The sequence below is a fragment of the Lepidothrix coronata genome, unplaced genomic scaffold, assembly GCF_001604755.1.
Source record: "Lepidothrix coronata isolate B3197 unplaced genomic scaffold, Lepidothrix_coronata-1.0 Scaffold69, whole genome shotgun sequence".
In the NCBI taxonomy this organism is placed as follows: Eukaryota; Metazoa; Chordata; class Aves; order Passeriformes; family Pipridae; genus Lepidothrix; species Lepidothrix coronata.
Window position 1 is genome coordinate 3,743,493 of NW_016690249.1, and position 15,553 is coordinate 3,759,045.

Below are 15,553 nucleotides of genomic sequence, written 5' to 3' on the forward strand. Positions count from 1 at the left end.
TTACATCCCCTGGAAAAGCGCAGCTCGCCGCCACCAAGGGGCCGGACTGAGGCTGGTAGCCGGAGCTCGTTATCCTTCCCGACTGTGAATGAGCCCGTCCCGCGGCTCTTGGCTCAGGTGTGCCCGGCTTTTGTTTCATTAGATTATCAATTGGCTTTGGAAAGGAGACCCAGAGCTTCCCGATAGCGCGGTGCCATATGGAAAATCTGCGCTATTCTGATTATGCTCTATGTAAACATTTTAATATCGGATCCTTAAAATCCAGGGACTGTCCCAAAGGGGATTAAAACATAATCCTCTCTCTATATAGCTGTAGTGGATTAATTTCATATTCTCTCAGTGGCTGGCTTGCTCCCTGAAGGCTACAACAAAAAGACTCAGTGCTCCTTAAACATGCTATGGAATTGCAAGTTGTAATTGGAGATTTCCAAAGGACAAGTGTAAAAATGACACACTGTTAATACCGATTTTTTTATTTCATTTTGTGCTTTCAAGAGAAAAAAAAATCTGTAAAGATTTTTTTTAAGCTTAGTTTGGCACCCCCTTCTGCAAAATCACATAATTTGACTGCTGTTTTTATGCTTTCTACCTTTTTTTTTTTTTAACGGAAAATAAAAACAAACACAAGGAAACGTTTTCTCATCTGGAAAGTACAGTAATGCTCATTCCTTGTTGCATTGTGATACCTCTGACATGTTTACATTGCAACAAATCTAGGGTGTCATTTGAGCAGAATGCAGGGCAGATGCCAAGGTACCAGTCTGGGAGCTTGGAGCCTTTTCTTGGGAGGAAAAAGCCAGAAATCCCCGATTTCCCCTGCATTCAGTAATGGGCTAAGAAGTGACTGTTCCCTTTCCCTCCACATCCGCCCCTGCTTTTGCAGCTCTGCCCCTTCCTCCAGTCCGGGAGGGCACGTCACTGGGACATCCAGTAGCCAGGGTACACCATTATCTTCTGGATGGCAGACTATAAGGTTTGGCCTTTTGACCATTAAATACCGGTGGCTTTATTTTTATTTTAGCCATACAACACCAGGGAAAAGAGGTAATTGGATTAAATTGATGTTCTTCCTTCTGGGATTCAGCAAAGCCCACAAACGCCTCCTTAAAGTGATAGAATACCGGGTCACTTCCAGAACACATCTTCCAAAGATGCTTTTCTCGCCACACAAAGGCCCGGGAGCCCATCACAGTGTGGCGGGCCAGGTGGGCCCGGAAAGGTCAAGAAGAGGGGTAGGACGCTTTGCTTGACAGGGCAAGGGCTTCTGCAGGGCAGGGAATCGCTGGCTGCCCAGACCCCCCTTCTGTAAACACAAAGAAAGGGGGCCTGGGGAATAGAAACCCAAATCCACTTGTAATCGTACAAGAGAATCGGGCGTAATTACTTGAGCAACCTAGATGAAGATTGATGAGGCTTTAAAGCGGCGTTTCGGATCGATCATCCTGCCCTTTGGAGCCTGCTGCCGGGCTTCCCCGGCTCGGCTTGGCTCGACTCGGCTCCTTTCCCACCGCCAAGGGAGGGAGAGAAGATGGAGGCGAGACGGGGAGAGCAGCAAAGCAAGCCCGGCGCATGTGATTCCGATCAGCTGACTGGGGTCAAGAGGCTACCCCGGTTTATTAGGAGATGGAAAACAATAAAATGAAAGAAAATAGAGTTTGTATCAATATTATCCCGTCTGCCACGCTGGGCTGCTGAAAGCTGTCACGGAAACTCTGCGTTTTAGCTTCCCCCTGTAGGCACAGTAATCCCTGCCTCTCTCTTTATTTATTTTGCAGCGTAAATGACAAAATATTGTGCAATAAGGGCTCAAATTGGGTGTTACAGTAAAGTAAAGCATTAACAACATGACAGTTAGATGCGTCGATAGAGGAGTAATTTGGGCTAAGTGAGTAATTTGAAGTGTTGCTTGCAAGAGCTGGTGGTAAAGTGTGCGGGCGGTGCTGGGGGAGAAGGAGAGGGCGCATCCGTGGCTTTAGCCCCGGCGTGAGCTGCCGCCCCGGGCTCGTCTCAGCCGCGCCAGCCCCCGCACCGCGCTGCTGGAGGGGCGAGCGGCCGGGGATGGCAGCGGGAGGCACACGGCTCTCTGCCCTCCGAGCAGGGGTTCCCTTATTGTAGGGGAGATATTTTCGCTGCGTAAAACAACCGAACCCCTTTTTAGTATCCCTCGAGATGGTCAGTTTGCCAGTTTTGAAAGGTGCATCAGTCAGATGTTGTACCCAGCTTCTCGATACTGGAGCTTTTATTATTTGCATGTCAGATGCGTGTTTGTGCGTGCATGTGGCTGTGTGTGTTTATGTATGTGTATACAAATTGCCCTACACGCTTTTGAGGTTAAATCTGGAAGACTATTCTATATATAATATTTTTTTCGAATTAGAGCAATTGAGCTGTAAAACACGGACAGTTTCAGCTTTAACAGCAGACTGCATTCATATTCAAGATGCGATGGTGAAAAAGCAATCCTCTGTTGTTTTTTGGATTAAAGCAGAAGTTTTTGTTTTGGTTTGTTTTTTTTTTTTTTTTTTTTTCCTGAATTAAACCCTAACAATTTGTGTGGACAAGGCTGCCTTTTACAGCAGGTTTTCCCCATCCCATCTTTTCAATGCCCGTGAAAACGTCTCTCATAAGGAATATATTTGAGCGAAATATTGTAACGGTAATTTTAAATGGATAAGCGGCAGGAAGTTGAAACAAAAATGATCTTTCCGTAAATATATTTAGCGATGATAGCCTCTGTGTGCGTGGGGTATTGAAGTAGGTGTAAACAAAAACAAATTAATAAAAAAACACAAACACACCCCCCCCCAGAAAAAAAAAGAAAAAAAAGCAAAACAAAAAACCCACAAACAAACTCAAAACCCCCCACGATATTTCACATTACTTTCGGAGTTGAGGTCTGGACCCAGAGTTAAAAATAATTCTGCTAGCTTTGCAGGGTCGGTGTGGCGGGCAGGGGCTGCAGGCTGCCCTGCCCTGCGTCCCCGACCCGGCCTCGCCGCCGTGGGGACCCTGCGCTGCCAGGTCGAAGCTGCGTGGAACGAGCCACAACTATCGCACATAAACAGCGATAGTGTTAACGAGGAGCAAAAGGGCATGAAAAGAGAGGGAACCTTCTTCTAAGAGGCAGCTATTTTTAACCCTAACCCCTCTAAATTTCTCTGCTGTGATTTATCTCGCAACCCCGGAGCTCACAAACTCGCTTCTGCCCCGGCCGCAGAGTTCAAAGCGCTGGCCGCGGGCAGGGGGGGAATAAACACGGCGGTTTACAAACAGGGTTTATGAGGGGGCTCGCCGGGCGCTGGCTCGGCAGAGGGAAGGGGAAGGGCCACCAGGGATGGGCCGGCCGGGCGCCTCCAACCTGACGCCGCTGCCCTTGCTTTTGCAGGCCCCGTGGTCCTCAGCACGCCGGCACAGCTCATCGCCCCCGTGGTGGTGGCCAAGGGGACGCTCTCCATCACCACCACGGAGATCTACTTCGAGGTGGACGAGGATGACTCGGCCTTCAAGAAGATCGACCCCAAGGTGAGTGCGGCGTGCGGGCGGCCGCAGCCACGGTCGCGGTCCCGGTCCCGGCACACGTGCGCCGTGGCCGCCCCCTCCTTCCAAACTCCGCTCCCGTCTGCCGCCTTTCGCTGCATTAAAAAAAAAAAAAAAAAAAGGCGCAATGTATTAATGATGTTAAATCCTCTATTACGGCAGCGTGTGGGTTTTCCAGCAGCAGCATTTCGCGCGGTGCCTTTGTATGAACGTGGTCAGATTTAGTAGTTAAGCCAATTGCTCTGAAATCCCTGGAGGGAGCAGCAGTCCCAGCCCGTAGCCTTCCCGACACACAGTGCACACAGTGGAGAGTTTTACCCCTTCCGAGGATATCGGAGAATCCCGTTATTTCAAGAACGTTAGTTTCCATGTAAGAAAATACGGCGCATTTTGTAAACATTCTGACTGCTGAAATGGAAGCTAATGCTTATTTTCTGGAGGGGGGGGGGAAAGAGGGAGTGGGGGTGGAAATAGTCATGGACTCGAAGACTTGGTTCCTGGGAAAGCTGTTTCTTTCTGAAGTCATTTACTAGTACCAATGCCCCAGCGCCGCCCCCCTCCCCCTTCCCCTCCCCTCCGTGAAAACCTGCAGCCCAGCCGCAATAGATCAGGGGTGCGTGACTTGAGCGGAAACCTTTGCGTGGCTTTTTCCCCGCGGGAACGGCGCAGGGGCTGCCACGAGGGGAGGAGGGCAGACAGAAGGGACGTGTCTAACAGGGCACTCCTCTCGTCTTCATCTCTTTTTATTCTTATCACTCTTGCTTTATTTCTTTGCTATTGCACTGGGAAATGTTGGCAGAGAGGAAATAGGGGGGTACTTTTACAAAGGGTTTGGGTTTTTTTAATGCAGAAATATCATAAATAATTTCCAAGAAAATTCCTCGTCTGAATGTTTGCAATAAGGTGATTTTTCTTTGGCGAATAATTTGTCAAACTCGGGACGTTCTTCTCAGTGCTGGGGTAAAAAGTTTCTGTCAAAATCTCTGGATATAACGATTTCCCTAAAGTGCACCCGCTGGAAATAATTGCTAATGGATGTTACATAGGCCATCGGCCTCTTTCAGCACTTGTTGACTGTTAGGATCCTAATCAAAATTCGCGTTGTTTTTCTGAGTTTTGATTTAAAAGCCGCTTTAAAGAAATGCATCCTGAGAGGGACCAGGCGGTGCGATACGGACAGGCGGGTTCGGATCGCTTGTAGTTTTGTCGGCACGCACATGTTATTCCCTCTGAATGCCCTGGGAGCGCAGGGACTTGATTTCTGAGAGTGCAACTGGCAATCTTACCACATTCGTAACGGATTTGTAGGTCAGAAGTAATATTGTTGTTCATTTTATTGGTGCCGGCTTTCACCTATAAATTTTATTTTCTTCTTTATTAGTACCTATACCAAATTGCTAGTTTTATCAGACTCACTGCTTACTCAATACACTGCTTCATGGACATGTTGTGTGTCCTCAGCTTTGTTTGAACCAGAACAGAAACAAATCAGCACCGCATAGTAAACCCTTCAAAACCAGATTTGTTTCTGACAGCTGGAAAACTGTAATTGCATTTAATAACCACGTTTGTGAATGACAGTTGCTGATGGTCACCTGGAGCTAAATTATAATATGTTTGTATCACGAATATTTCCCTATTCTATGAAACTATTTAAAATGCAAAATCAGGCGCCTGCCCTTAAGTTTTCGCTTTGCAGGATTTAAGCAACTGTCCACAGAAAGGCAAAATCCCCTAAACATAGCTGCCTTTGGTTTTTCAAGTAGAAAACTTGACCTGATATTGAAACACTTACCCATATGTATTTTACTTCATTTATTAGCTTGTAATTAAATAAATCAGCAACAGAAATTAAAATCTAAATCACAAAAGGTAATTATCCAGTGTATTTCAAGTGCATTTTCAAATATATAATTCCAATATTCAAGCATTATTATATAAGCAGAATCCAAATTTCTTTTGAATATATTTAAATAACATTTCAAGTATATTTATGGAATGTTAGAAATAGAACAAGCAATATATATGAAACGAAAAATGTAAACTTGTTAAGTTCAGACACTTCAAAAGACAATTAACAAAAGTACTGTGATAAAATCTACCTTTTTAAATGGTATCTTCTCTTTAGCAGAAAACGTCCTTGAAGTATCCAAAATGGCAATTTAACTTCTGTTCACCAAATCACAAAACACCAACATCCACAATTTCAAAGACAATGTGAGATCACAATATCTGATACAAATTAAAAGGTACATTAGGGTTTGTTCAGGTGGCATATCCAAATAGCATTTACTCACAGAGGGTTTACATAAAAATACCGGGGTTTGTTATAATCCATTGGTACCATTTTTAGGCAGAATGGTCACAATCGTGTTAAATTACGGCCAATTCTCTTTTCCAGGTAACGCTTTCCTTTTTTCTTATTTTTTTTTTCCTTCACCCCCTCCCTCCCCCGGGAAACTGCAAAACTGTGAAGAAGAAGAACGATGCTTGCTGTTCGCATTTACTTTCTTTTTTTTCTTTGTGAAGAGCCTAAGCTATATTCCTTTTTAAAAAAGAATATTATTTGCATTGTCAGGTGGAAATATTTGACTTTTCGAATAGGCAGCCTAAACTTCAATGGGAAATTAGCAGATTTATCGGTCAGGCTGGTTTTATAGTTACCCTCTAAAGTTTCTCCAAACTTTTCGGGTTGGTTAGTATTTCCCTGGCCAGTCGCCACGTTTGTTTGGCTGCATTTTCCAGGGCCGAGTGAGGTTTGCCCTGAAAGAGGTCTAAGTTGGGCAAGAAGTAGTGGGGGCACCTCCTGCACTGAAGGCAGGAGATGAGCTGCAGTAAAATCCCGTTGAGCCGGTCCCCCAGGCATGACTCGTCCCAGTCCGATTCGCGGGGATGCTTTTCGCATTCGTAGGAAACCAGAGTCTTCATGTGATAATTATTCAGGGGCTGGCCCGGCAGCTCAAGGTGACGGTCCCGTAAGGTTTTGAGGATGGAGAGGCATTTCTTCCTGCAGCCGCCCATCTGCAGTCTGTTCTCGGCTTCTGCGAACTGCAGCACCCAGGCATCGCTCTCGGCAGAGCTCTGCTTGCCGGCCAGAGAGTGGCACTCCTTGGACAAGAGGTTGAAGCCTTCCGCCTTGACCTCCGCCACCCGATTGGGTCCTGGCCAGGGGATGTGGGGAAGCGGCCAGTGGGCAGCACTCCGCGGCCAGATCCCTGTGCACTTGAAAGCCGGAGTGATCTGCACGACGTACCGATCCCTGATCCTCAGCTTCACTTCGCTGGTGTCCGCCACCATCTTTACTACGTCTCTGTAACTGCACTTATCCACGGCTTGAGCCACCAGAGTCTGGAATCTGGACCGGATTTTGCGAGCGGAGAGGTAGCCAGACGCCGTGATGAACTCCACCCAGAGGGACATGCTCCTCTTGCGGCCGTCGCTTAACTTTAACACAGCGCAGCCCGGCAAGGAGCCGTCGTCCACGAAGTTGAAAACCCCCATTTGGTTCAGATACAGCACGACTTCAAACTCCGTGGGGGAGATGACTTCCAGCCCCTCGTAGCGATTGTCCATCTCGTTCAAGGAACTGATGAAACGAGGCTCCTGCACCTCCACCTCCTTCAGCACGTCCGACACCACTTTGCAGACCTCTCGGATCGTTTTGGCGATGGCAGCTTTCCTGGCTTGGCATTTCTCATTGTAGTATTTATTCAAATGATACACCAGCTTGGCCTGGGCCGCGATCATGTTGGGGCAGAGATCCGGATTGTATACCGGAGTCTCGCAATAGGCTGTGGGATCCAATGCGGCTGCTAAGGCTGGAGCCAACTTCAGAGGAGAAACAGGCTGCCGCACTCTGAAATGTAACAAATGTTTTTCAAAATGCGCCGGGGCTGCTGCTCCTCAGATGCTCTCTTCCTGCTTTTTTAGATCAGCCGTCTTGAAGTGTGTGTGGCGGGGAGGGAGGGAGGGGGGAGCGGGCGGGGGACTGGAGGGGGCGATATTTTTCCTTCCCCTTTTTTTAAAGGGTCCGTGAGAGAGAGGAAAGCATCGAGAGCGGCACCTTTCCCAGCAGCAAGAAAAAACAAAAGTTGCACTGAGACACAGCAAGGCTTCCAGTAGTCAAAATAATAAAACCTCTTCGTATTTATTTATGTTTTCCCGTAGTAATCACCGTGTGTATGCAGGGCGGTTAATCAGCTAGTGGAAAAAAAGTGCCGTGTGTGTATGTCAGAAGAAGCTGGCTCTTGGTTTGTATAAGAGCCCAGATGCACTCGTGTGGAAATTATAAAGGCAGGGCCAGGCAGGCGGGCGGCCAATCGCCACTGGGCTCGTCACTGCAGCCTCTTTCAGCTCAAACGCGGCTAATTAATCCCACTCTAGGAGATAGATATGTATACACAGCCACACGCACACACGCACGCACACGCAGGCACATATAGGAAGGTAGAAGGTTACTGGCTGAAAAACCGCCCCGGTCCTCTGTACGCTCGGAAATCAAGAGAAATCGCTCTCCTTTGGGTGTAACTTGAAGGGTATTAACGTTTCGAAAGGACTTGGCAAAACTGTGCCGCTCCGCACTGAATCCCTGCGTGCCTCCCCATGGCCGGGACGTGAATGCAGGTGTATTAATGGGCATCCATCAACTAGGGAGCTACAGACTGGGCTGGCTCCGGCAGGAGCACAGGCGTAAATTCATTAACTCCCACTTGGCGTCACATCATGCTGTCCTTTTGCTCCTGATAGTTGTCTGTAACTGCAAGCGAGAAGTTGTTGTGTTTGTTTGGGTTTTTTCTTTTTTTTTTTTTTTTCTCTCGTGAACCGCCCAATGAACAAGGCAGCGGATTCACGGCTAATTTAGTGTTCTTTGGAATAAAATATTACGCAGAAGTCCACGATTTGTATTGTTTTAAAAGATCTTCTGACGGGCTCTAATCGATTTTGAAGTTTAATGCATTTCGGCGTTGTCTCTGCCTTGCTTTTTGTATTTGTACCTTATGAAGGGAGAATCAATCGCTAAACGTATCTGTCAGGTCTTTTTCACGTTCCCTCCAGAAATCAAGTAGCAGATACTGACGGTAAATCTCATTTGCCAATTCTTAGCTTCGTTTTTTGTATTCTGTATTGCGCTCTGATATGTCGTGAAGAGTGGATGTTCAACTGCTTTTTGAGACTCAGTATTTATTAATTTCAAACCTGGAGGATTTATCGTATAGCGAGCTCTTCTAGCAAGCTGCGCTTAGTAAATGTGCACACGGGAGGCACGCTAGAGACTGCAAACATGCTGGCTTGCTTGTCTGACAGTTTGGGGTTTTGCCTGTGTGATGTGTAATTAGCAAATTTCCCCTTCGGTACTTTAGGTGTTTGTAATCGGGACCTTTATTTGCAAATAAATTGGAGTTGTAAACTCCTCTGCTTCACAGCATTTACTGAGCTTCACTTCAAGAGAACCCTAAATTTTATATATATATTTAAGAAAAAAAAGCAAAACAGCAAAGCTTTTGATCGCTTGGAATCTTTAATCTACTGACCGATTACCAATTCCTAAAGTAACTGTCACAGGTACATCCGTCGCTGAGGAAAAGTCATGCCACAAAGAACATTTCATGATATTTATTCAGCGTATGAATGCGACCAACTTTATTGCACATAGCGGAGAATTTGTGATTGTGAGCTTGGCTCCCTCGGTCTGGCGGTTGTGTGGGTGTTCCCGTGCCGCTCCAGAGGAGGAAGCTGACCGGAATCTTTTCCTACCCATGAGTAGAGCAGGGCTGGGGCTGTCGCTGAAAAGCTGCAGGTGACAGGTCGTCCCGAAGAAGCTTTTCCTCTTCCCGGCCGCAGCCCCTAAGCCGCCGGGAGAAGGGCGACCGCTCTCTGGCTGTTTCGGGTGGAGAGGAGGTAGTTTCGTCCCGAGTTTTCTCCCTTCTACGTACAGTTTCCCGTCCAGGCGCCGGGCGGGACACGCGTGCCTCCCCCCGGCCGCGGCGGGTCGGGCAGTGGAAGCGGCCCCGGTCCCGGTCCCGGTTGCTCCGGAGCGGCCGCCGAGGAGCGCGGTCGCCGCCGCACCCGAGGTCCGGGACTGCCGCCTCCCTCCTTCTCTCCCTCCTCCCCTGCGGGGCGTGAGTGGCCACCGGGCTGTGGACTCCCGGGGGCCGGCTGCCCTCGCCTTCCCGGAGCAGGCACTCAGAGAGGTCTGGGCCGGCTCCGCGGGGACAGGCGGGCGCCTCCTCACCGCTCTTACCGGCGGCTGCCCCCGGCTGCTCGGGGAACCTGCCGCGGCGGGGGCGGAGGTCTGCCCTCTTCCTCCTTCCGCTGGCTCGGCAGCACCGCCGCGGGCCCCGTCGGCGGGCGGGCAGGGGGAGGCACCTCGCCAGCCCGGCACATCCCGCCCCGCTGCCCCGAGGATGGGGCCCGGCAAGACCCCAGCCCGCCCCCCGGGGCCGGGGGCGATGCCGGTCGCGCCCTACCCTCAGACACGGGGCGGCGTTGGCAGCAGCGGGGCGCGGCCCGCCTGTGCGGGGGAAGGAAAAGCGGTCAAGTTGGGACCAACTCCGGCGGGCGGGTTTCGGGGACCGACTGGTGCGAGGGAAGGCCCGCTGCGGCCGCGTTCCTGGCCCCAGTTCCCGCCCTGGGCGGCGGCCGCTGGGACCCAGAACCCTCCGGCTCGAAACCTCCGGCGCTGCCGTGTCTGGGGAGGCTTCTTTGGGATGTAAATGTTAAAGAGCCCCTTTCCCGCGGGGTCACAGACCAACGCCGGGTAAAACCGAAAGTTACAGCGGGCGGACAAAAGGTTGTCCCTCGCCGAGGGAACAGCCCTTTCCTGTGGAGGGAGCACGCCTCAACTTCCCAGCGTTGCGGCCGCCTCAGAGCTGCACTTTAGCGATGGGAATGTTCTAGGCCAGGTTTTTCTTATTTTTGCCCCGTGGGTTTTAGTTTTGTAATTTCAGTTGCTAAAGGCAAAAGTGGAAAGGTCGTACCTTTAAGTTGTCAGAAGTCGTAATATTCATAATGCGGCAAAATTAATTTAAATAAAAATTACATTTTATATCCTGAATCACAGCTTTCAATGTGTGATGCTAAGATTAAACTCTGATGTCAAGTAACACAGGTTATACATGTTTATTGTATCTTGGTGGCTGTGGGAAATATTAGCTTTAGCCGTGGCTAAAGATCTTTAGCACTGAAAGTCACCCTTCACTACAGCATTTCATTTCACACATACACAACAAACATTTGATAGTTTGAAAATCTGTGGATTTAGGCGTCGCTGACACCAGTCAACCACTGAAATGTGACTGTTAAGTTGACCCGGTCGTTTAACAAGAGAAGTCATCAGTGACTTGATTGAAATGATGCTGAAAATTATTATCTGTATTATATATATGATATAAAAAAATGGGTATTTTTCAAAGCTTCTGACCACTTACTGCAGTTAATTTTTCTCTGTAGTTATTCATGTGTTCTTTGTAAACTATAAAAGGAACACCTTTTCAGCACTGAATTTTATTTTTATTGAGTTTATTGACTAACGTGTTGTTTTGGAAAATTGGGATCAAAATCATCTCATTAAAGTGATGATTGATCATTTGTCATTATAATGGTACCATATGATATTGGTGACTTACCAAATTGCTGTTTTCTGGATATTTCCCCTAATTAGGGGGTACTATAACAGTATTTGTTGAACTCTGCTTATTATTTCAAATCTTTCAAACTACAGTGCCTTCTCGTGTAGTGCTCACGTTAACCAAAAAGCCAAATTATATTGAAAATCTTTGGCTACAGGTACTCGCCCACATCCCCAAAATGCAATTTGGAAGAAGAAAAAAAAAGAAAAGAAAAAAAAGAAAGTTGCCATACATATAAATTTAACTAATAATTTCATATGGTGTAAAGTGTGAGTTAAAATGCAGATACAAAGGGCTTGCGTGGATATCACTTTATATTTCTTATTATATAGTGATAGTTCTTCCACACACAACTGCTCATGAATTTTAAAGTTTTATTTTTAATATCTGCCTATTGCACTAGGGAGGTAGGAAGAAAAAGAATGAAGCTGAGTTGATTAAATTATTTATCCCTACTGCTGAAGTGAGTTTGAAGGCTCATTGAATGTATCTGATTTCTTGGCTCCTCTTTCTTCCCTTCCCCCCTCGGTTCTTCCTGGTTATTTCATCCATATCATCCTGCCAGCAACAATAAATTCACTTTTTTTTTTTTTCAAGTAAGAAGAGACAGATATTTGTGCCAGGTTTGCTATATGTGTCACATTATATAAAATAGGCAGCATAATTTTTTTGTGATAGAAGTTGATGGTACCTGCAATTTTCTGTATTCTTATTTTGTAGTTTACTTTTTGCCTCCACTTTCACATTTAGGAACAAATGAAAAGCTAAGTTGCTATAATGTTCGCAAAAGTGCAAGTTTAATGAATTTATACGCTTCATTACTTAGATTTGTGGGTATAAATTTCTGTATAGTGTGGTACACAAACATTTTTTCTCTGTTACGTACAGTTTTCTGCAATTTTTTTTTTAAAACTGTGACATAGCTTCTTTTAGAGTACTTAATTAACATTCATTAGTTTTAAACTTAACATGTGTATGTATTCTCTTCCTATTAAAACTTAAAAGAAAAACATGAAAAGAGTTTGCATTACTGTTGGACTTGGTCATCCCAGGTCTTACGGATGAACTGTTAATGCTTTAAATTCCTCTAATCTGCAATCTGTTAACAGAAAAACAGTAATTGATTTGTTTTCTTTAAAATCCTGTGCCTCAAAAGTAAACATGGAACTTGCACAACTGTAATTTTAGCTAGAACTGCAGAAACGTGCAAGAAGGAAAAAAATGCGTTGAATTATTCATTTGGTTCACTTCTCCATCGACTTCTCCAAAGCCAGACATTCCATAAAGTACAACATTTTATTTAAGCAGTCTAGCATTGGTGTGGTTTTTTTTTAAAGATCTCTAGCTTGAGAATGTTCTTTTTTGCTGAACTACTGAAGGAGTGTGGAATGAGTGGGGATTAGTGCCTTTTAATCTGCTACATCTGTAGTGGGTCATCCAGCACTGCCGAACTCTCATTACTCTCTCATGCTATATATGATTAAATGACTGCAAATATTGAACACTGACCTTGAAAATAAAGCTTTATGTGTTGGATGAGCAGCTTCCAAAGGCTTCACATCTAAACTAACCTTTCTCTTTAGTAACTTCTAGTCCTGCAATATGTTGTCTGAGAGAGGACTAGAGTGTTACAAAAAGTGAGTCAAAATTGAAGTGTGGGAACATTTGAAATGCATCATTATATAAACTATGGTGTCGCTCAACTTGTTAATATTTTAGGAGTAACGCAACAACTCGTTAGCCCAGTCAAAATGGGAGAGTGATATGTCTTGAACACACTTATCTTTGTGATTGGTGTTTTTCTGTAAGCTGATTTCATGTTGTCTAGCAAACTAAACTACATCATCTTGTAGGGAGCTGCTAGAGGTATTGAAATTATCAGAAGATATGTTGCTTAACATCTTTGAACATTAGCCAATATGAAGTTATAAGTAAGCACCATCTCTTTTTATACATTTGATTATATTATGTGTTTATTGAGAATTTTCATGCTGCCAGTACCTTGGGCATGTTATGTCCCTCTATATCAAAATGAAACTTGTATATATGTATGGTAAATTACCTGTGTAACTAATTTTATCTTGATTTAGCTATAAAAAGACATAGCTAATATATTTCAATGCAGACTTCTATTTTTTAATGTAGTGTACAGCTCTCCAATATTTTCTTTCCAAATAATGGTGAAGGGAGGAGTTGAGTGAGTTGGTCATGAGTGATTAATACATTTCATTGAACCTTATGAAGGCCCTGATCCTGCCCATGCACACGTGGTTAATGAAACATTCAGCTGTTTCTGGTGAGGTCATGGGCGCTTTTAGGCTCATAGTGAGGTGCACAGGCAGCTATTTGCAGGATCAGGGCCAAAGCAGAGTAACACTTGGAGGTTAACATTTGTAGAGGATCAAATACTGTGAGCCTCTACAATATCTAATGCATCAAATACACACATTTGTGAGGAAATACGTTTTTGGCTCAATATCTACATTTCTGTCAAGCAGCACTTCCCTATTAATTTCATTATGTTATAGCCATAGTGTTCAATTAGCCTCTTCAGAAAGGATGGTGCTATTTTGTCCATGCTCCCACAAAAATGCCTTCCCTAATCCACTCTAAAGCCCTTACAAGGAGGGTGAGATTATTCAGAGAAATGAGTGAAAGAATATACTTTCAAAATTTCCATTAAAACTATATTTTTCATGTACTTCCACATATTTGGGACTATTTATATAACTCCCCAAATCTACAGAATCTTTTAACAGTCTTAAATGTCAGCATCGTACTTGCTAAAAACACTTATTGTTCCCCTAAAAATATCCTAAAACACAATGAAATTAATAGGGAAGTGCTGCTGTAATATAAACATGTCAACCAACCTATTATTTAAGGAAGAAGAGGTGAGATCTGTTATGAAAAACTTGATGCTTAGATCTTTTGACCTTTGAAATATTTTCCCATCACCACTCTGAACTTTCTTTTTTAACTGGTAGAACATTGTCATTGTGTAGAGCACAATATTTTACCTAGGAGAAAATTGAATCTCTTATTAGGAGCAGCAAATCACTCCAGGGGTCTTCTTACTTGAATTTGAAAATTTATCCTAGATCACCTACTATCCTTCCTACTTTTCCCTACCAGTTTTTTAGGCCAGCTCTAAGACAGCATATACAGAACTAGATCCTTTGTGGCGTAGTGCTGGTGTTCCTGAAATGAAAAAGACTATAGAAATAGCATGTAGTCTTGTATTTTCATAAATATACAATAAAATTGTTGAAAGAGAAATATTAGCATATGGAAATATCTGTTTATCTGAAAGGAATAATGCTATCAATTTTTGTGATAGTTGAAATAGACTGTGCCTTTCAGGCATGTTATCATTTATAATAAATTAGTGCCATTGAAAAGAAGAAAAAAATTATGGTGTATCTGTCAGGGTAGTGACAATGTTTTCTCTTAAGTCTCTTTAGTTTTAGATGAGGCAATACTGATTTTAATGAGGTTATGCAGTGTGTACAGGCCTACTAAGAGAGAAGTTACTGTGATAAACATGATCATGTGTTATTTTCAGTATATGTTTTACCATCTCTATTTCTTGTTTTCATCTGCAAATTATTTCCAGGAATGAACTGGCTAATTTTGGCCTCATTTTTAAAAAAATAACCTAATCGAAAAGAAGCAATAAGTTCAGAACTCTTACTAGCCCACTGAATCACTAGTATATGGCATATGCTAGGATGTGCCATAGTGCTTGCCATTTTCAGCTACGCTTCAAGACATTGCTTCTTTAAGTAGGTAAAAAATGACAGCAAATATGTTGGACAACACTTTTCTCATTATATTCTGTGAGTACATTCATTATATTTTATTAGTCCTTAACTGCAAAGATGAAATAATATAACCATTTATCTTGGTAAGCCCATTATTTATAATCTCTACATTAGAAAACTGCATGGATCTGCATGGATGTTTTTTTCTACATGTAGTATTCAGATTTTTGACATAAGGGATGAGAAAAAACTTTTCAGGTTAAATCCATAGCTAACCTAATCTACTCTTCGTAGGCAAACTGTATCTCAATGGGGTAAAAAAAGTCTTCTCTCCCTCACCCCCGCCCCTCTACCCCCTAAAATTCAGTTCTTCATTTGTTTTGTTCACCACGCTGCATTAACACAGTTTTCCCTTGTGTGCATCTGCCAGTGTACAATTTAGCCACGGGCATCTGTAGACCTTGTGGTGATCAGTATTGCAGGCAAAAGCCATATGTGTTTAAATAAAAAAAAAATCTCTTTATTTCATTTGCTGTTTTAACTGGATGGATAACTTCTGTGCCTCAAGACAGAGGAAGAGAAAATACAGAAATAATTAATTGCCTCTATTCTTGAGGCAGTTTC

General features: G+C 44.4%; 2 protein-coding genes across 6 annotated transcripts in view; one reads left to right on the top strand and one right to left on the bottom strand.

Annotated features, from left to right (window-relative positions):
• NBEA (neurobeachin) overlaps positions 1–15,553 on the top strand; it is a 485,382-nt gene that overhangs the window by 326,785 nt on the left and 143,044 nt on the right. For all 5 annotated transcript variants that reach the window (XM_017818603.1, XM_017818604.1, XM_017818605.1 and 2 more), the window contains one exon: positions 3,386–3,522. In XM_017818603.1, coding sequence (XP_017674092.1) covers positions 3,386–3,522 — 137 coding nt within the window. The remainder of the gene's footprint in view (positions 1–3,385; positions 3,523–15,553) is intronic.
• MAB21L1 (mab-21 like 1) lies at positions 5,338–7,782 on the bottom strand. The gene has a single exon (XM_017818608.1). The coding sequence runs from the start codon at positions 7,282–7,284 to the stop codon at positions 6,205–6,207; it is 1,080 nt and encodes a 359-aa protein (XP_017674097.1). The 5' UTR covers positions 7,285–7,782; the 3' UTR covers positions 5,338–6,204.